Consider the following 21,117-nt stretch of genomic DNA (forward strand, 5'->3'; position numbering starts at 1 on the left):
TACCAATCCGCTTGCGCTACTTCCGAGCCGCCATGCAACAGGCGACTCATACGCTGCCTTCCGCTGAAACAAATAGTTCATCATTTACATTTAAAGGTACAACTGAAACATTAGAAAGTGTGCATCAAATTCTTACATCACACGGAAACATGTAGAAAAATAATAAATTCAGCATCTTAAATGTGCGTGACGTGGGTGTAAGACAACGTTTTATCCCAAAAGTGCAGCGAATAAATAAGATCCGGTCGGTGTCCTCAGAGGAGACAGAAGAAGCTCATGGCGCCCGACCAGAATGCCGGAGCATTTATAGGTTACCATTGAATCTCGTTTCTGGAGAACCGAGGGGTAAAAAGCAGAGGATTCGGGACCGACGAAACGGTAAGATGAACACGCCGAGGTTCGGCTCAGCGAGGAAAAGGGCAGCTTAATTTTCTTCAGGGAAGGGAGCTGGGCGGTCTGGCCGAGCCGGCGAGGCCCTCGGGGTCCCTCGGCCACAGATAGGCGCTCAGCGACTGCCTGAGTGGAAAAGCGGCTCGGGAAAATGGCGGCGCGCAGCAGGCAGTGGGGAGGGCAGCTCGGCCTGGGTTTAAAAGCGCACAGGGGCGACTCGCGTGTAGTGTCTGAGTGGCGAAGAACCGAGAAATTGTTGGAAAAGTATCAGAAGAGACGATGTGTGTTTACATTTGTCACTAAATAGGCTTTATTTAAGGCCAATATACACCGTTTTTGGGAGTTTATTTCCTCCCTCCAGTTCCCCCTTCACGACAGCGACAGGCTTGGGTCGGCTCTCATTTCTCATGGCTGTATGTAGAGCGGAACCCATGAAAGCTTGTATTCTCTTAACTCCTGCCCAGTGTTTAAACGACTAATTATTATTATTATTATTATTATTATTATTATTATTATTATTATTAATAATAATAATAATAATAATAATAATAATAGTACAAAAAGTGCATGAGCGATCCTTGTCTTGTACTTGCTAGTGCGGGGCAGCTGAACATGCCTACCCGCCCGCTCAAAAGATGCTCAGTGTAAATGTATGATTATCCAAAGCACATACCTCACTCCAAATACGTGCAGCTGTATAACATGAATACAAAGGCAGGAGTGTATTCATGGAGGTCTGATTCAGTTTCGTATGAATTCTCTCATCATTTCCATGAGTTCATATCGTGTCGCATTTTCATGCCCTCATAAACACCACAAGTCGTGCTGTAAATCCCAGTGCAGGGCTTGTTTGCCTGTGCATTGACTCTGGTGGGGCTATGAACAAGCTTGCAAGGTTTCTGAAAGACAGTACTCGCCTCACTTTAGGTGCTCTGTATGGTACAGACCAGCACACCGTTGCCAGTGTTGTGGGAATGATGGGAAAATGTTATGTTGTGCTTTTTAAGCATACATTACCTGGTCATTATAATGTTTTTGTCTGGTAAGTGAGGCTTATTTAACACTAGCTGCAAAAAATCCTCCTAGCATAGGATGTATGTGTACCCCTATGTATCAGCCCTTAACATTAAATAATAAATATAAAGAATAACGTGCCTATTGGCTGATGGAGCATATCATACCTGGAGAATTGGGACTTTCCATGACTAGACCACTGCTATGACCATTTTTGTCTTTTGTTTAACTTTCTCTCACTCTCTCAATCTCTGACTCCAAGCATTGACTTGGAGGAGAATTAATGCTCTCTCTCTCTCTCTCTCTCTCTCTCTCTCCTCTCTGTGATTCACTCATTCGCCTTTCTCTCACTATCTCACTCTCTCACTCTCTCACTCTGAGCATGGACTCGGAGCAACATGAATGCCCTCTCACTTTCTCTTTCTTGCACTCCCTTCTCTCTTATTCACTCCCTCTCCTCTCTCTCACGCTCTGTCAAGGGTAGCATGGACTCGGAGGAGAATGAGGTGGAGAGCAGCAGCGACGCGGGGCCCTCGGGGGTGGAGCAGCCCTCGGAGAGTGGCCTGGGCATGGAGACCTCGGAGGCCATGTCTGCCGACAGCAGTGACACGGCCGCCATGCCCGGCCTCGCGCCCGAGTCCGACTCCCACGTGGGACAGAGTTCCGAGGGGATTGTGGTGAGCCTGACTCTGGGCCGGGGGAGACGCACACTCACTCACACACGACCACACACAGCCGCCATGTGTGCCCGCTCTGTCCGTGAACTCACCCAGAACACTCGGATAATCGGCTGTATGTGTGTCCAGTCATCTGTCCCAGCTCTAACCTGCGTGTCTGTGTTGTGAAGGAGCTGATCCCAGAGACCAGCTCCAGCACTGACGTCAGAGCGGTGGTCCATCTCCCCGACTCGTCCTCCGTCGCCCAGTCCACCAGCGTCTCCAGCGTGTCCACAGTGACGCAGTCCATCCTGGTGTCGGAGTCAGCGCAGGTGCTGGTGCACTCCAGCGCGGTGTCGGACGGGGGGATGATGGTGTCCGACTCCACGGCGTCCACCTCCACCGACCTGGGCTCCGCCATCGACAAGATCATTGAGTCCACCATCGGACCCGACATCATGAACGGTCAGTTCTCCAGATACGCTGCCCGTCCCTCTGTGTAGTTATTTACTAATTTATTAACTGTAATGCTGTCCCTAGCCTAACCCCAAACCCAACTAACCTAAACCAAATAATTTCCAGGTGGAACCAAAACACCATGTCTATCTTCAGTTGTATCCCTAATTAACCCTCCTGACCTGTACACTCATGCATCTCGCAGATACCACAGTGATTATGTGTCTGTCCGCAGGTTGTATCACAGTGACCAGCGCAGAGGATGGAGGCGCCGAAACCACCCAGTATCTCATCCTGCAGGGACCGGACGACGGTCAGTGTGTTTTTGGTCTGAGGAAAGTGCCTCTTCTTTGACGGTGTAGAGATTGTTGTTGAACCTCTGTGTTTCTCATTCTCTCACAGGTAACCCCATGGTGTCCCAGATGTCCTCCTCCAGCCGCATCACCATCGAGGCTCTAGGGGACGGGCCCACCTCCACCTGCCTGGACCAATCGGAGATGACGGAGCACAGACGGGGGAGTCTGCCCGACCCCGAGGGCATGGACCCAGACCAGCCGGACCAGCCGGGGCACTCTGGGTACCCCGAGCATGAGGGGCACATGGCCCAGCCCGACCAGACGGGGCACTCCCGGTACAGCGAGTGCACGGGAGACCGGCCCGACCAGACACAGCACTCGCAGTACGTGGAGTGCAGCGCGGACGACTCCAGTCCGTCCCGGCACTCCCACTACATCGAGTGCACAGTGGACGGCTCCGACCGGCCACAGCACTCCCGCTACGTGGACTGCAGCACGGGTGGGCCAGAGCAGTCGCGGGAATACGCCGGGGACGACTCCAACGACTCCAGCCTTTCGCACCGCTCCCAGTACGTGGAGTGCAGCACCGACCAGCCGGGACATTCCCAATATGTGGAGTGCAGCACCGACCAGCCGGGACATTCCCAGTATGTGGAGTGCAGCACCGACCAGCCGGGACATTCCCAGTATGTGGAGTGCAGCACCGACCAGCCGGGACATTCCCAGTATGTGGAGTGTAGCTCCGACCAGCCGGGACATTCCCAGTACGTGGAGTGCAGCACCGACCAGCCGGGACATTCCCAGTACGTGGAGTGCAGCACCGACCAGCCGGGACATTCCCAGTACGTGGAGTGCAGCACCGACCAGCCGGGACATTCCCAGTACGTGGAGTGCAGCACCGACCAGCCGGGACATTCCCAGTACGTGGAGTGTAGCTCTGACCAGCCGGGACATTCCCAGTACGTGGAGTGCAGCTCCGACCAGCCGGGACATTCCCAGTACGTGGAGTGTGTGACAGATGGCCCTGACCAGCCCCAGCACTCCCAGTACATCGAGTGCTGCGTGGACGACTCCGGCCAGCCACCCCACCTGCAGGAATACGCCGAGTGCAGCGTCGACGGCTCCGAACCGGCCGAGCACTCCTGCTATGTGGAGCGCGGCGCCGTCCCGGACTCGGAAGGGGGGCCACGGGGGTCCCTGTACGAGGAGGACAGCTCGGAGGACCAACCGGATCAGCCTCAGCACTCGCACTACATAGAGAGCAGCGGCGACGGCCCGGACCAGCCCCAGCACTCCAGGTATCCCGAGCGGGAGGCCGTCCCCCACCAGCCCCAGCACTACGAGCCGGAAGAGGAGAAGGGCCGGGCGGCCGGGCCTCGGCAGTCTGGGGCGCAGGGCAGCGGACCAGCTAGGGGGCTGGGGGCGACACCTGGGCCCCGGGACCGCCCCCCAAACCTGGCAGAGCTGGAGGAGATGATGGAGGTGGTGGTGGTGCAGCAGTTCAAATGCAAGATGTGTCCCTACAAGAGCGTCTCCAAGGACACCCTCATCAACCACATGAGAGACCGGCACTTCAAGAATGCTGGTGAGGCCCTGACACACAGCCTTGTGTTTACAAACCTGTAGTTTCTCTAGTCCCCTTATTAAATAAATCCATTATAAAACACAAAATGCTCAGTGAAAAATCTCTGCAAGGTCAGAATCATTCTCTATGCTATTTTGTACAGTTGCTGTAAAGCCCAATCCACAGAACAGTAGGTAGTGTCAAAAGCTCACAAGCTGCAGCCTTATAATCCAGATTAGGGCCCATCTGGGGAAACACTTCGTCAAAAAGAAAAGGATTCTTGTAACTGGTGAATTTATCCTTGGTTTGGTTTTCGGCAGGGGCCCCACCCCCGAGGAAGCGAGGTCGAGGGCGTCCGCGGCGCTCCGACTCCCCGCTGCTCCGTGAGGGTGAGGTGAAGGTGGAGGAGCCCACCGAGGAAGAGGACGATGACATCATTGACGCCGGCGCCATTGATGATCCCGCAGGTAAGCAGATGACCGCAGCGCCGTGACTGCGGTGCTGGGACACGCAGTGAAGGGCTGGCACTGCGTATCGATGAGGTAGTAGCAGAGTGACACTGCTAAGAAGAACATAAGAAAGTGACCAATCGAGAGGAGGCCATTCGACCCATTGTGCTCGTTTGGTGTCCATTAATAACTAAGTGATCCAAGGATCCTATCCAGTCTATTTTTAAATGTTCCCAAATTGTCGGCTTCAACCACATCGCTGGGGAGTTTGTTCAGATTGTGATGCCTCTCTGCGTGAAGAAGTGTCTCCTGTTTTCCGTTTTGAATGCCTTGAAGTCCAATTTCCATTTGTGTCCCCGGGTGCGTGTGTCCCTACTGATCTGGAAAAGCTCCTCTGGTTTGATGTGGTCGATGCCTTTCATGATTTTGAAGACTTGGATCAAGTCCCCACGTAGTCTCCTCTGTTCCAGGGTGAAAAGGTTCAGTTCCTCAGTCTCTCAGTAGGACATTCCCTTTAGACCTGGAATAAGTCTGGTTGCTCTCCTCTGAACTGCCTCTAGAGCAGCGATATCTTTCTTGAAGTGTGGAGCCCAGAACTGTCCACAGTATCCAGATGAGGTCTAACTAGTGCATTGTACAGTCTGAACATCACTGCCCTCTCAATTCTACACTTTTGACAATATACCCTAACACTCTGGCTTGCACAGGTGTGTGGAAGCCTAGATGGGATGTTAATACAAATGATTGAAAATAAACTAAACAAATAATCAGTTTGCATTTGAATATTATGTACCTGTTGATGTATATATTCTTTGGAAGAAGACCAGTATAGCATGAAGGGTGTGTAGTTAATTGCTCCTCACCTCCCTGCTCTCCCCAGACGACAGTGACTACAACCCAGCGGAGGATGACTGCCGGGGCCGCCAGCCCTCCCAGCTACGCAGCGCGCCCACCTCCTCCTCGTCCTTCTCGCAGGGCCGGCCGCGCCGCACGGTGGTGCGCCCCAGGAAGTTCCCCAGCACTGAGGGAAGCCGCCGCGGCCAGGGTGCGTGTCCCCTAGCTCCCACTGTCTGCAGCCAGTCAGCTTTTGATAACCGATACTGTCCAGTGGCCGCTCGCAATAAAAAATAAATAAGATAAATGTTATAATAGTTTTAAATGCTTGATATGGTTTTAGTTTTCAGTCTTGATTCCATGAAAGTTTAAATTTTTTTCACGATCACCATATAGGTCTGAAGGTTATCGCCCAAGGCATTAACCTGATTCCCCGTTTTGTTTTGTTTTATCGTCTCCTCTCCCAGGAGCTGCGGCCGGCGTCTCGGTATCCGCTGTGCCCCACAAGAGCGCAGACCCCCAGGGCTCAGAGGAAGCCAGCTCCTCCGGACTGGAGACGGGGGCTGCCACCTCCGCCAACGAGAACGGCGCAGAGCCGGGCGTCAGCCAGTCTGACTCCGAGAACAAGGACCCCTCCTCCAACACCGGAGCGGAGGAGGTGGACTTCTATCCCAGGAAGCGAGGGCGGCCTTCCAAGCGGTTTCTTCGCAAGAAGTACAAGAAGTACATGACACGCAAGTGAGTGTGGAAATCATCCGTGCGTTGCAGCTTTGGGGTATAGAGTGACAAGCAAATAAAGTGCCACGTCAGAATGTGATGAGTTTAAAATATGGCTGAAATTAATACAAATGTGCTCTCTTACTATTCATTGAACATTATTGATCACTTACTGTTTGGTGCCACCTCTGCTTGTAGTTTTATGTATACACACACACATTTATATATATATATTTCTTGCCTTACGTGTGTTTTCTTGTGATGTTAGGTACTACTACAAATCCCACAAACCCCTGCTGAGGCCCCACAACTGCCGCATCTGTGGCTCCCGGTTCCTGTCGCAGGAGGACTTGCGCTTCCACGTGGAATCCCACGAGGGGAACGACCCCGAGCGCTTCAAGTGCCTGCAGTGCAGCTACCGGTGCAAGCGCTGGTCCTCCCTGAAGGCATGTTGCCCGTATCTGGTGTCTCTGTAAAGGCTTTGCATGTGAATTCCCCTCCTCCTCCGCTCTGTGTACAGACAAAAGGCTGGCTCTGTGCATGGAGTGACCTTTTAAAAGTATTTTTTAGTTTAACTTACTGGTTGCATTAAGGTTAGAGTTAGTCAGACATCTATACTACATATGTAAGAGCCCTGCCCTCATGTCTTCCCCTAGGAGCACATGTTCAACCATGTGGGAACCAAACCCTACAAATGCGACGAGTGCGACTACACCAGCGTGTACAAGAAGGACGTGATCCGCCACTCCACTGTCCACAACAAGGACAAGTAAGAGCTGGTGCACACTGCTATATACACTCACCTAAAGGATTATTAGGAACACCTGTTCAATTTCTCATTAATGCAATTATCTAACCAACCAATCACATGGCAGTTGCTTCAATGCATTTAGGGGTGTGGTCCTGGTCAAGACAATCTCCTGAACTCCAAACTGAATGTCTGAATGGGAAAGAAAGGTGATTTAAGCAATTTTGAGCGTGGCATGGTTGTTGGTGCCAGACGGGCCGGTCTGAGTATTTCACAATCTGCTCGGTTACTGGGATTTTCACGCACAACCATTTCTAGGGTTTACAAAGAATGGTGTGAAAAGGGAAAAACATCCAGTATGCGGCAGTCCTGTGGGCGAAAATGCCTTGTTGATGCTAGAGGTCAGAGGAGAATGGGCCGACTGATTCAAGCTGATAGAAGAGCAACTTTGACTGAAATAACCACTTGTTACAACCGAGGTATGCAGCAAAGCATTTGTGAAGCCACAACACGTACAACCTTGAGGCGGATGGGCTACAACAGCAGAAGACCCCACCGGGTACCACTCATCTCCACTACAAATAGGAAAAAGAGGCTACAATTTGCACAAGCTCACCAAAATTGGACAGTTGAAGACTGGAAAAATGTTGCTTGGTCTGATGAGTCTCGATTTCTGTTGAGACATTCAGATGGTAGAGTCAGAATTTGGCGTAAACAGAATGAGAACATGGATCCATCATGCCTTGTTACCACTGTGCAGGCTGGTGGTGGTGGTGTAATGGTGTGGGGGATGTTTTCTTGGCACACTTTAGGCCCCTTAGTGCCAATTGGGCATCGTTTAAATGCCACGGCCTACCTGAGCATTGTTTCTGACCATGTCCATCCCTTTATGACCACCATGTACCCATCCTCTGATGGCTACTTCCAGCAGGATAATGCACCATGTCACAAAGGTCGAATCATTTCAAATTGGTTTCTTGAACATGACAATGAGTTCACTGTACTAAACTGGCCCCCACAGTCACCAGATCTCAACCCAATAGAGCATCTTTGGGATGTGGTGGAACGGGAGCTTCGTGCCCTGTATGTGCATCCCACAAATCTCCATCAACTGCAAGATGCTATCCTATCAATATGGGCCAACATTTCTAAAGAATGCTTTCAGCACCTTGTTGAATCAATGCCACGTAGAATTAAGGCAGTTCTGAAGGCGAAAGGGGGTCAAACACAGTATTAGTATGGTGTTCCTAATAATCCTTTAGGTGAGTGTATATTTTCATGATCACTGACACATTCCACCGCAGCACAGAGTTTATAATGACAGGTTATGTTGAAATGCAGGTTACATTAATTTTGTCCTGTATTTTTCTATCTTTCAGGAAAAAGAAGACAGACCTGGTGAGTGTTTTCAATAACCGTTTAATCTGCAGCAGTAGGAAGTGCCGTATATTTAAACAGCAGTGAAAACAAACAGGCTCATGAAGTATTTGCTTTTGATGCCATAGCAGCTTTCTCTCGGGTTCTCACAGATCCCCAAGATTACGCAGTACCCGTGTCCAGTGTGTAACCGCGTGTACCCCATGCAGAAGCGCCTGACCCAGCACATGAAGACGCACAGCACGGAGAAGCCACACATGTGTGACAAAGTGAGTAAACGATATACATCGATACACAGAACAGATGCTTATTTGGCCAACAAGGATTCAGCCACCATATTCTCACCGTTGGTTCTGCCTGTCTGTGGGTGATAAGTCCTCACCGGCGAACCATCTGACACTGGTCCAGGTTGACACGGTCTTGTTGCCGCCGTGTGTCCGTGCCAGGACTCCGTGTTGTAACCTGTTTCTCCTGTGTATTTCGTCTTGCCGCTGCAGTGTGGGAAGTCATTTAAGAAACGCTACACCTTCAAAATGCATCTCCTCACTCACATCCAGAGCTACGGCAACAGCAGGTCAGTAGCTTTTTGTTATTATTATTCTACACTGTTCATCTCTAGTAGTTATTAAAACAATATCGTGCGGGTGGTGACACGTGTCCTCGTTGTCTTCGCTGCGTCAGGTTCAAGTGCGAGTTCTGTGAGTACACGTGTGACAACAAGAAGCTCCTCCTCAACCACCAGCTGTCCCACACCAGCGACAAGCCCTTCAAGTGCGACTACTGCAAGTACTCCACCACCAAAGAGGACTTCCTGGTGTCGCACATGGCCATCAAACACACCGGTGAGCAGCAGGGTCTTCTCTGCCAATATGCCCCATCTTCTGAGCCCGCCAAGCAGTTCTATGGATGTGGAAAGGAGGCTGAACCAGAGACAGATCTACGGCGCTCTTCTCTCACCCAGCACTCTCTCTCTGTCTCCCCGTGCGCTTCCCCAGGGGAGAAGCCGTTCTCCTGTGAGCTGTGCCACTTCATGACGAAGCATAAGAAGAACCTGCGCCTCCACGTGCAGTGCCGGCACCTTGACAGCTTCGAGGAGTGGTGCCACTCGCACCCGGAGGAGCCGCCCCGCCGCCGCCGCCCCTTCTTCACCCTGCAGCAGATCGAGGAGCTCAAGCAGCAGCACGACCACACGCAGGCCGTGCAGGACAGCATCCGCGGGCCCATCGTAAGGGAGCTGCTGTCATACTCGCATACTCATCAGGCGAGAAGGGGAGAGGGAATGGGAATGTATGGGGTGACGGGCATTTGGGTCTGGAGGAACAGAGATGTGAAGTTGAGAGCAGCAGGGTCTGGATTCGCCTGAGGGAAGCTGGAGTCCAGTGACCGCTTCTCTCAGCCTCTTCTCTCTCTCTCTCTCTCAGGTGACGATGGACCAAGTTGGGTTTCAGGCCATGCAGGCAGTGGAGAACTCTGGGGTCGCTCAGGACTCCCTAGCAAATGCCACTATCATCTACGAGCAAGGTGAGACAGTCCTAGTGCAGCGACAGCAGGGCAGGCTGCTCGGAGCTGCCCAGTTTCCAGTCCTTAAAAAGTGCCACTGCAGAGGGTTCTAGAATGTGTTTCAGTGACTATGTGATCCTGGTGCCTTGGCTTAATTCCCTCCCTTTGCCCCTGTGTCGAATGCAGCAGAGACCACAGACCTGTCCGCCCAGAATGCACTGGACCTGCTGCTGAACATGAGCAACCCACGGGAGCTGGTGAGCAACTCGATTAACCCTCGCGAGAAATAGGAGCAGTCGGGCACACTGTATGTTCAGTGTAAGAACACTTTTGAGCATAGTAAAGTCACCGTCTCCACCGTCAGATAACGTTTTTGTAAGAAATTGTCTTATACGGTTGTTTGGAAGAAATTAAATAAAAAGACAATCTGGCAACAGAAGCCATCACACGTAGAAATTAGGAGCCCCGGACAGATTAATCACTCGGTTGGATGGCTGCAGGTGGCCGTGCTGAAATCGGATGGGCTGGAGGGGGCCGAGGCAGACTCCGCGGGACCGTTGCCCTCGCAGCCCCAGAAGGTGGTGACGTTCCACGTGTCGGAGCACGGAGAGACGCTGGTGCAGGAGGCGTTCGAGTCCGGCGCCGTGGAGGGGGGTGCGGAGATCACGCAGATCGCCATCAACGCCTACCAGGGCGGCGCCGACTTCAGCGTGGTGGAGCAGGCCGGAGAGGAGATCCACAGCACCGCCCCCGTCTACAGGTATAGAGCCAATACCAGTCTGGCTGGGTTTATGGAAGTGCAAGATGTAGATCTAAACAGCGGGTCATAGTCCGAATTCGATGTGTGCAGTGAAGACTCTCCTGTGCGGTGTTTTGCAGCAGCAGTGACAGCAGCCCTGACAGCTCCCACCCTGTGGTCGTCAGCAGCGCCTCTCTCCCCGGGACCATCAAAGAGCACAAGGGCAAGTACTACCTGACCTCTGGGCTGGGTGGAGGCACGCTGCAGCAGATCGAGGTGAGGCACGCGGCACAGGCGCTGATGAGACGCCACCACCAATACAGTCGGGCTGAGGCGAATTTAAACATCACTCACTCTGTCCCCCCTCTCCCCGCAGCTGAGCAGCGAGCCCCCCAGCTCGCCCCCGTCGGCCTCCTCCTCCCCCCAGCAGCTCAGCTCCAAGAAGTTCTCCTGCAAGATCTGTATGGCCTCCTTCCACGGCCGCGCCGACATGGAGACCCACAAGAGGGCGCACGTCGGCCCCCACATGTTCAAGTGCCCCGACTGCGACTATGCTGCCTCCTCCTGGCCGGATGTCAGGGTCAGTTTGCTTCACTGCCCAGTTGACCGTTTTTTCATATGATTATACAATACTTAAGCCTCAGAGTATATATCACAAGAAACTTAAGACATTGAAGTTTTTCATTCTTTATTAATTAATTTTTGGAATTAATACAGATATGTGCATCAGCAAAGAAACTTGTGCTACACAGACGGCATTTTAATTCTCCAGACAACGTTAGTTTCTAAATTTAACCTCTTCATCTCTCTCTCCTATAGAATCACATGTCTCAACACGCAGACCTCCGACCCCATAAGTGTGGCCACTGCAGCTTTGCATCCAAGAACAAGAAGGACCTGCGGCGCCACATGATGACCCACACCAACGAGAAGCCCTTCGCCTGCGATGTCTGTGGTCAGAGGTGGGAGAAGCCGCCGCAATCGCATGGGCACACGACTCCGAGTCACTCCCGGCAGGCATGAAACAGCTTTATTTTGTTCAGTATTAACCTTCTATCGTGGTCTTCCCTCGGCAGGTTCAACCGCAACGGGCACCTGAAGTTCCACATGGAGAGGCTCCACAGCCTGGACCCCCCTGTGCGCAAGACCCGTCTCGGCGGCTCCCAGCAGGCCATCATCCTCAACAGCAACGAGGAGGCCCTGGCCACGCTGCAGTGTGAGCACACCTGACCTGAGCCGCGCCTCCAGTGCAGTTCTCTTTTAGTACTGCTTGGGGAAAACCGTAACACTTGTTCCCTCTCTGTGCAGCCGCTCTGCAGGCCGGCCAGACCGTGATCACTCCAGAGAGGCTCCAGCAGGCTCTGGGACAGGACCACATCATCGTGGCCCAGGAGCAGACCCTTTCTGACCAGGTACGGCCCGCGGGGGCCCGGGGGACAGGCCTGCACTGTAATGGGTTGAGCGTTGTTGGAAGGGTCAATCACATGTTGAAGATTTAGGTTTTTAAATTTATTTTTTTGCCTGCAGGAGGAGGCCACATATATCCAACAGATAACCACCGTGGACGGCCAGACAGTTCAGCACTTGATGACGGCGGAAAACCAGGTGACCGAGGTGAGGGTCTCCATTGCCAAGTGTCTTAGTGTCTTTCAGGGCTTACAGCAGAGAAAACCATTAAATTAATGTCCTCCAGTGTAATACCACTAGGACTCCAGTCTCTGAAGCCACCCGCTGAGAGATGCTTCAGAAGACATCATGCTTCTGATGCTTCTGAAGCATCTCTCAGCGGGTGGCTTCAGAGACTGGAGTCCTAGTGGTATTACACTGGAGAGACACGCAGAAGATTTAGTCCACACTGATGTTGACCGTATCAAAGTGAGACGGAGAACCATTGCTGACCATCACAGTCCACTCCGGCGGCACACCTTTTGACCCTTCTCTCTTCCCATCTCCCTGCAGGTCCAGTACATCATCTCACAGGACGGTGTTCAGCATCTCCTCCCACAGGAGTACGTGGTGGTATCTGAGGGCAACCACATTCAGGTACACCGGCCGTTCCAAAATCCCATCTTTGGAACGCAATCCTGCCCACGATGGTTCCTTTACTCTTTTGTTCTGAGGCTTGTGCCCGGGCTGAGCAGCTGTCTCTGTGCTTTTCTTTTGCAGATGCAGGACGGGCAGATTGCGCACATCCAGTATGACCAGGATGGAACCTTCCTGCAGGAACAGCAGGTAAGAGGGACCAAACCAACAGCTTGAGGGAGGTCTTCATTAGGTAATGTGTTCTACAAATAGTTCTTCAGGAGCAATGCTGATGAAGTGGGAGAAGTCAATGCAGACAGATAGCCTTGGGACAGACCTGAGTTTATTTTGTAGATTCCCAGTGTGATTGAACTACAGTATTGAATAGCAGAGCCTGCAGACATTTGGGAGTTTGTTGTCATTGATGATGTTTTTTCCTGCCTGCATTCCAGATCGCTCTGAGCCACGACGGGCAGATCCAGTACGTCCCCATCAGCTCGGAGCAGCAGATCCTGAGCCACGAGGACCTGGAGGCGGCCGCCCACTCTGCTGTGACGGGTGAGCAAGCTTTAAGTCAATGTGCCTTGCGGCCGCAGAGTGGAGAGACAGCGTCCAGTTAATATCCTACAGATTGTACTGCTGAGTGTCGGTGCCTGTGGTTGTAATGCTGCTCCATCCGTCTGTCTCGCCCTTGGTCCCACAGCGGTGGCAGACGCAGCCATGGCCCAGGCCCAGACGGTCTACGCCACCGAGGCCACGGCCGAGCAGCTGGAGCAGATGCAGCAGCAGGGCATCCAGTATGATGTCATCACCTTCACGGAAGAGTAGCGGAGCGAACCCTGTGCGTCGGCTGCTGGGGCTGGAACGGCACGCTAGAGGTGCACTGCTGCTGCGGCAGCCTTCAGGCAAATCTGACATGGATTTCACTAGATTGTCGTCTCCCTCTCTCTCTCCCTCTCTCTCTCTCTTTGGTGGGCTCCTATTCTACCCATCACTGTCAAGACTTGACATTAAGATTCTAACAAAGTCAGAGAGAGTCATTTCCTCTTTTGGTCTTTGATGTCAATATCCACATTTCTGAGAACATAAAATACCTCATATATATATATATATATATATATATATATATGAGTATTTTCGTATGGAATTGCTGTAAAGACTCTTTGCCCAAATTTAGACATTTTTCGCGTTGTCCATGCTTGGCCTAAACTAACGGGGGAACACTGGAGTTATCACCACCACGGGCTGCAGCCTAACCATGCGGGCTCTAGTGGGGCTTCTTCTAGCGATTGTGGTTGATTTTCAGTTCACACTGAACATACAGTGTAAATATGTATATGAGCACGGGGGCGTCGGGTCATATCCTGATGCCTTCACAAACCTTTCCATGCAAGTGTTGTGTTTCCATGCAGACGCACACCAGAGCGGGCGCCGTGCTGCTATCAGACATGAGAAGACAAAAGCTGATACCAAAGATTTATTTCTGTTGCTGAATTGCAAAATAGATAAGAAACCAATCAAGCGAAATGGCTATAGCTAGTCTGCTCCTCATCTATATATATTTTCATGTTCAGTTATATCATTTTCATGTGCTACGCTCAGACCCGCCATTCAAATGCGTACATGCTTACATATGCAAAACTCTATAGTGCTTTATTACTAAACAAATAGACAGTAGGTAGTTTATTTATTTCCAAACCCTATATGATTAGATCCGATTAAACAAATTAATGAGGCTCTGTAAATACTGGGAGACGCAGAGGGGTTTTCCTGCGTGAGTTCTGACCTGCAAACTGTTGCTTGCGTTGTAAATAGACCCAGATAACAGCCGACGACCTTTCACCAGTGCTAGATGAAGACAAAAGACTGCTCCTGTATATAGCGTCCACCAGCAGTCTCAAGGATGCCGTCGCAGTGGAACCCTTTGGAAAGACTCTTATGCGTTGCTCTGGTCCTGTTCCTCGTCCCAGAACTAATGCATTCTACTCAAATGTCTTCCCGGTCAAGCCTTTGAACTGTGGCCAGGGAGCTTTTGAAATATATGTGATTACTCAGTTAGGTTATTTCGAACCCACGGTCTTCCACAGTTCTTAGGGACATCAAGTATTAGTTTGGCAAGAAGCTGTAACGCAAAGCCCCTGAGTGACCGGTCGGGCTGCTCTGCGTTTTGTGAAGGGAAGTTGGAAGCCTGTTGGACGTGCCTGTAAAATGTAAAGGGGTGTGGATACTGTACAGTGTATAGAGAGGCTTGTTACAGCTGATGTATCTTTTAGTTACCTTAAATGATGATGCATTGCTATAGATGCATGCAGGGGAAAGTGGAGGAATGCTTTGCAGTGTGTCTAGTGACCAGCAGGAGGCTGCATTGCTTCAAGAGACTGCTCTTCAATTGGCAATGTAGAGCACACTGGAAATCTGGGATATAGACACCAGTGCTGGTCTGAGTGAAGCGCCAGGGAATCAAGGGAGATCAGGATTGTGTTTCTGGTTACACATCTTGCACATGTAAAGCAGGCCGTGTTTTCGTTTGTTCCGTTTTCATTTTGATGTGCGTTTCGTTAAAGAACAGGCAATTTTTGTAGACCCGGGAGACTCCTAAAGCAGACCGTCGGGCTTGCTGATAGTGGAGTGTGATGTATACAATCTCCTCAATATCAGGTTCCATTGAAAGGAAAGTCCCTTGTCTCTCTCTTTTTCTCTTCTTTTCTGTTTTGTTGTATTTCCTCTGCAGTTGTTCATTTTGAAGATCCCTCATCTGGGGCATGCAACCTGAAAATTATTTAACATGCATAGATGCAAATCCCAAATTGGGGGCATAGAATTTCTAAAACCAGAAAAATGTGCTGAAAGCAAGGTACTAACACCCTCTGTAAATGATATGTATAAATAAATCTTTAACTCTTGATTTCCTTTAGGTTTAGTAAATGGAAAGATGGGTGTATGTTTTATATTTTTATTTTTATTTTATTCTCTCTTTGTGGGAATAACATTGTAGGAAGAAAACATGGGGAGCAGTCAGGGTGTCGTGTCTGGCCACCCGCTGCTGTGGAGGTCACAAATAAAAACTGATCATTTCAATTTGGGAGGTGGTCTTTTCGTCAAGTACATATTGGGGGGGGAAGTTTGCAATGATTGCTCAAGCCAGAGCAAATTCAGATACATCTACATCTTCAGTTTCAATTAATGGTTTCATAGTTTAAATAAATGCATCATTTTAAAAGGGAAATTCTAGTGTCATCCAAGAGACAGAATGAGTTTTCCAGCATTCTGTCTCTTGGATAAGAATTTGTTGTCAGAAATCTGGAACCCCTGGGATTCCAGGTCAAAACAAGGAAGCTGCCATTTAAGAGCAGCGTTTGACATTGGCCATGGTGATCCCAACCCACCGACCTCCCTGACGCGAGCTCGCCTCTGCCGGGAGATTGGTGAAGTGTATTTACAGGTGATTATATCAGCTAATCGGCGGATTACAGGATGTTGAGCCCACACAAACCCGTAATCTGCACGTAAGAGCTGCGCGGCGCCCTGGGATTTTCCTGCAAATGTGATCTCGACCGCCGGCTCATCCACACAGCTGGCCACGTCAGACTTAACATTGTAATCCGGCATTTTAAAACAATTTTATTATACTTTAGCGCTGATACTCTGGACTTTAATTATAAAAATGCAGCTTTGGAATTTAATCGTAAAATAATTGCAAAATCTAATTCGATTAGCCGCGCCCCAGACGAGTCGTGGGATGTGGTATTATTGTGACCAGAGTGCGTGTTCTTTCATCACTTGTCCCAGGCACATTAAAACATATTCTTTATGAGCACATGTGCTCTCTCTGGGTGTTGGAACAGCTCAGAGAAATCAGCAGAAACTTTACTGATTGAATGCAAGAGCAGCAGAATTCAAGTGTCTCTTGTAATTTAACTTTTAATCTTCCTCCCTGTAAAAAAAAACAAAAGACACTTAAATTTAATCATCTCATTTTTTTATTGATGCTAAATATATTTTGACTATGTTTCATGGGAGAACAAAAATGTTGATTGGTTGCTTTTGTTTAGTTTTTTTGGTGGGGCTTAACCACTCTGCCTGCAGTGAAAGTTTAAATTTAAATCAAGGTTTGCACCCTATTTGGATGGCGTTAAGGAATGAGTGTGACTATTTCAGCAAAGGATGACATACCGCGACCCCCGTGTAGCATATGATGCCTGACCGCATTCCTGGAGGGAGCCAGGGATGAGTCTCAGATTAAGCTGTTCCATTTGATCGAGCAAAAGCAGAGAAGGTGGCATCTGCTTCTTTTTTGTTTCATTTTTGGGGACAGATTTTGGGCTTCTGCCTTCTACCATTATGGCCAACAGTCCCGTATTAACCAAGCAGGATGCCTCGTTAGTCACAACAGATACAACAAGGCCCTTCAACAAGGCGGCATGGAGTGGGGCACAAATAACGGCGTCTCATTTCAACTGGTTGTGTACACAGTGGTGACGTTTGGCAGAAAGTTGGATCTCTAGGCCTGTGTTTACAGTCACACTTCACTTTATTTAAGACATTTGGGTGACTGGGTACACACTGGAAGAGCACCTGAATAGCTTGGCTTTTTTCTCGGAGTCCTGAAGGCATTCTAGGATCATCTTATGTCAATCACATGATGATCCCTCAACTTAACCCTCATTCTTGTGCACACTGAATGAACAGACTGAATTTGTTTATCACAGAAAGTCTTACCCAGTTTCTCAGGCCTGGCAGGGTCTGACTGACAGATCTGTCTTGAGGAAAACAACTAATAAACAAGAAATATCCTGTGAACAATGAAGGGAAGAACAAATCTATAGTTTATATGAGAGTGTGGCTCTACTCCATCCCTGCCTGGATGGACAGTAGGCCTCCCTCACGTTCCAAACCAACTGGCTTTGCAGTGAATTCCAGCGCTGGTTGGCATGGAAGGGGTTAACCCAGCTCCTTGTGACAGATGTCAGAAACGATCCTGTAAAAACATAAATAAAATAAATTTAGATTAACACAAAGGCACTTTTGCAAATCCTGATTATGCGAGCACTTTCCCTTATTAAACTCGGCGAATCCCTGTTCTCTTCTGAGCTGAGGATTAAAATCAGGTAGACACCATTGTCTGCACAAACAATCCCACCCAGCTGCCCCTCTGCGGCGGGCAGTGCCAGGGTGCCCGTGACCGCGGGGGGGTAGAACCTGACACGCGCGCCACTTTCACCAGACTTCCTGATTAATCAACATCATCCCTTTTAAGGGCTAGGTGATTGGATTTAGGACACTTACTGGGGGGGGAGGAAATTACACAAAACTAAAGCATGTTTACAAGCACTTCGCTGTGAAAACAGACTCGCAGAGGGCCGGGGGCATATGGACTGGATCACAATGCCAACAGCTGCATTTTATCACCATCACCATGCCACCAAAGACTGGCTGACCTTCAGGTTGACAAGGGAGCTGGCAGTGCTGCGGCTCATGGAACATCTGGCTTTGTTAGGATCCCTTTGCGGAAAAGGACACATGCAGCTGAAAAGCTGGAGAGACCTGGGATCCGCAAGCCTGTACAAACACACATTTCTTTCTCTCCTTTATTCTAAATGAGCCAATCCGGAAAAACAAACAACCCACCAACACGCACTGCTTACTCAGAATTCCCGTTCAGGTGTGAACATGGGAAAGCGCTCACATGTGTTTTGTTGCCTGTTCTGTGTTGAAATATGAATTTGGGAATAATCTCACTATTACACTTTTTCACAGCTTCATTTCTCTTCTCATCTCTTCTTTCCTTTAATTTATTCATTTATTGGTTGATTATAATTTTTTGGAAACTGTAAAAACAAAATTATACAAATGCTGGTATTAGTCAGTGCGATTAACCCCCCCCACAACATAGTTTGTTAATTTGTGTTGCCTTACTTCGCCATTTTAAATTTAGCATCACTCTGCACTTTATAACACTGTTCTCCCTGCCAGTATCTGTGCTCAGAATGCAGCCTTTCACCCAGATCTGAGAGGCTGGGCTCCAGCCACATTCCTCCAGAACTGCACAATCTGGAGGCAGTGCCATACATGGAGAAGGAGGGCCATATTTATTTATTTAGTCATTTTTCATTTAACTTTCAAATCTTCAATAGCTAAAAAATGACCTCATTCTGAAAATGTCGTCCAAAAGGGCCACTTGACTGCAGTCACTCAGACAGGAGAGTCACTCAGACACAGGGAAAAGGAAGTAAATGATAATAATGATAATAAACCCAGTCTGATCCAGGGCTTTCATTGTATTCCATGTATTGCTTAGTCCCTCACAGATTGTATGGTGTTTATAAACTTTATATATTTATGTTTAGTTTGTGAAATCAAATTAATCAGTAACACATAAGCAAGGCCAGCAGAACTGAGCGATCACACACAGGCTGAGTCAGCTGCACTCACTGCCAGTCACAGGACTGTGTTCAGGCGGATGCAGGGAAACAGAGAGAGAGATAGAGGGATTCTCCGCTCCAGGACTGTTGCCCCTCCCCTGTCCATAACCTGGATTCAGACTTTGGAATAGCAACTAAGCCTTGATTAAAATGTAAATTGAATCGGTACATTGCACATGCAGTGTGTGCACATTGCTAGATCATCTTATAAATGCAAACATGGGAGCTGTATTTGATTCTAAGGCAGCTAGTGCAGATTTCAAAGTAAACTAGAATTGAAAATATCTTTGCATGTGACAGTACTTTTTGGCCTGCTCTGTTATTGGATATGTACTATTGTAATGAAAGTATGCAGGTTAATATCAGTGTTGGTTATCTAAGCAGTGCTAGTAGCAGTATAATCTAGTTTAAGAGTCATATGCATCAGTAACAATATGTCAAACTAAGCAGGCAGGTATACATGATATGGTATGTTATTATTGTTGTTGATATCATTAATATTACTTAATATTACTTAACTGTAATGCTTAACTGTATTCTTGCACTTTGTATTGCACTTATGTTTTAAGTCGCCCTGGATAAGGGCGTCTGCCAAGAAATACAAATAATAATACAAAAAATAATAATATTTTAATAATAATAATAATACATTATTTTTTATTGTAGTTTACAGATAAATATCAGTAATAGTTTGCAATCAAAGTAGAGGTAGTAGAATTTAGGTTAGGAGTAGTTAGCCCAACTCCCCTGCCACTACAAACGCCCCCCTGTCCCCTAAAAATACACCTGTCCCCTACAAACGCCCCATCCCCAAAGAATGCCCCCACGAATGCCCTGTCCCCTACAAATGCCCCCTGTCCTCTACAAACACCCCTATCCCCTATGAATGCCCCCCTGTCCCCTACAAACGCCCCCTGTCCCCTAAGAATGCCCCCTTGTCCCCCACGAATGCTGAATGCCCCCATCCCCTACCAATGCCTCTGTCCCCTACTTCAAATTGGCAGACCATACTGCACTATACTACATTTTACTAAGTTTTACATAAGGGTAACACACTAAGGCTACAACACAACAGCAGATCTGATCAGTTTAGTACACATCAATGCCAAATCATAATATCTCATGGAATAACCATCATCATCATCATCATCATCATCATCTTGCACAGGTGTGTTCTGGACATGGGCCTCCGACTGGGCTGGGAGACTGACACCCATGGTGACACCCATGGAAGAACCTTCTGTTTTCTGGCGTCAGGCGCCTGTGTCAGGGCATGGGGGGACACATTGACAGGAGACATTACTGACCCAGAGAGACTGGGACAATTAACAAGAGCCCCATTCCCAAACTCTTTCTCTGTCACGGTGTAAGAAGATTAACGCCATTTCAATATTGTAATATGTTTAAGGGTTTTATTGTTCAGGCTCTTGAAAATTAAATCACATGCATATTGCTTAATCTGAAGGACATTAATATCCTGAGTATTGCTGATTGTTTTTATGGATTTAATGCATGTATGTATGTATTTATTTGTTTATTTAATTAGCACAGAATTTAGTATTTCTTACATTTAAAATATTTACAATTCTTCTTAAAAAGAAAATTAATGAAATCAAGAAAGTATATAGTATAATACGGTGGGTAGACCAAACGAATTATATATTCAAATTAGTAAGAGCGTCCCCAATTAAAAACTTTTTTTTTCAAAAATTATGCATTTAATACATTCAAAAATATATTGCTGCCATTAACAAGTAGAACGGTTTTTGAATTTAACAAATCATTAAAATATCAAATGATGCCAAAACTGAAATCCAACACTCGTCTTGCATGACTGTTAAAAAAAAAAGTTCCGTAATTTAAGCTAAATATGGTACGTTTATTAATATTATTATTAATCAAACCAATTTTCTGATTAACAGCACACTTAAAT

The 21,117-nt window shown here is 48.6% G+C and overlaps 1 protein-coding gene across 4 annotated transcripts; it reads left to right on the forward strand.

Annotated features, from left to right (window-relative positions):
• The first annotated feature begins 253 nt into the window (after positions 1-253).
• znf335 (zinc finger protein 335) lies at positions 254-15,845 on the forward strand. Of its 4 annotated transcripts, none has more exons than XM_066702208.1 (28): positions 254-378; positions 1,889-2,081; positions 2,252-2,525; positions 2,752-2,829; positions 2,919-4,397; positions 4,697-4,843; positions 5,706-5,870; positions 6,127-6,397; positions 6,645-6,822; positions 7,033-7,145; positions 8,504-8,522; positions 8,633-8,770; positions 8,999-9,075; positions 9,183-9,343; positions 9,497-9,726; positions 9,923-10,022; positions 10,188-10,258; positions 10,502-10,761; positions 10,881-11,016; positions 11,117-11,320; positions 11,560-11,702; positions 11,817-11,956; positions 12,049-12,152; positions 12,268-12,354; positions 12,700-12,783; positions 12,907-12,972; positions 13,215-13,320; positions 13,466-15,845. In XM_066702208.1, the coding sequence occupies exons 2-28, from the start codon at positions 1,890-1,892 to the stop codon at positions 13,588-13,590; spliced, it is 5,148 nt and encodes a 1,715-aa protein (XP_066558305.1). In that variant the 5' UTR covers positions 254-378; position 1,889; the 3' UTR covers positions 13,591-15,845. The 4 variants fall into 4 exon arrangements, with proteins under 4 accessions (XP_066558305.1, XP_066558304.1, XP_066558306.1 ...); XM_066702207.1 differs by having other exon boundaries at positions 261-378; positions 1,884-2,081; XM_066702209.1 differs by having other exon boundaries at positions 261-378; positions 1,884-2,081; positions 10,884-11,016.
• The last annotated feature ends 5,272 nt before the right edge of the window (positions 15,846-21,117 follow it).

The sequence above is a fragment of the Amia ocellicauda genome, chromosome 4 (genome assembly GCF_036373705.1).
Source record: "Amia ocellicauda isolate fAmiCal2 chromosome 4, fAmiCal2.hap1, whole genome shotgun sequence".
NCBI classification, from domain to species: Eukaryota; Metazoa; Chordata; class Actinopteri; order Amiiformes; family Amiidae; genus Amia; species Amia ocellicauda.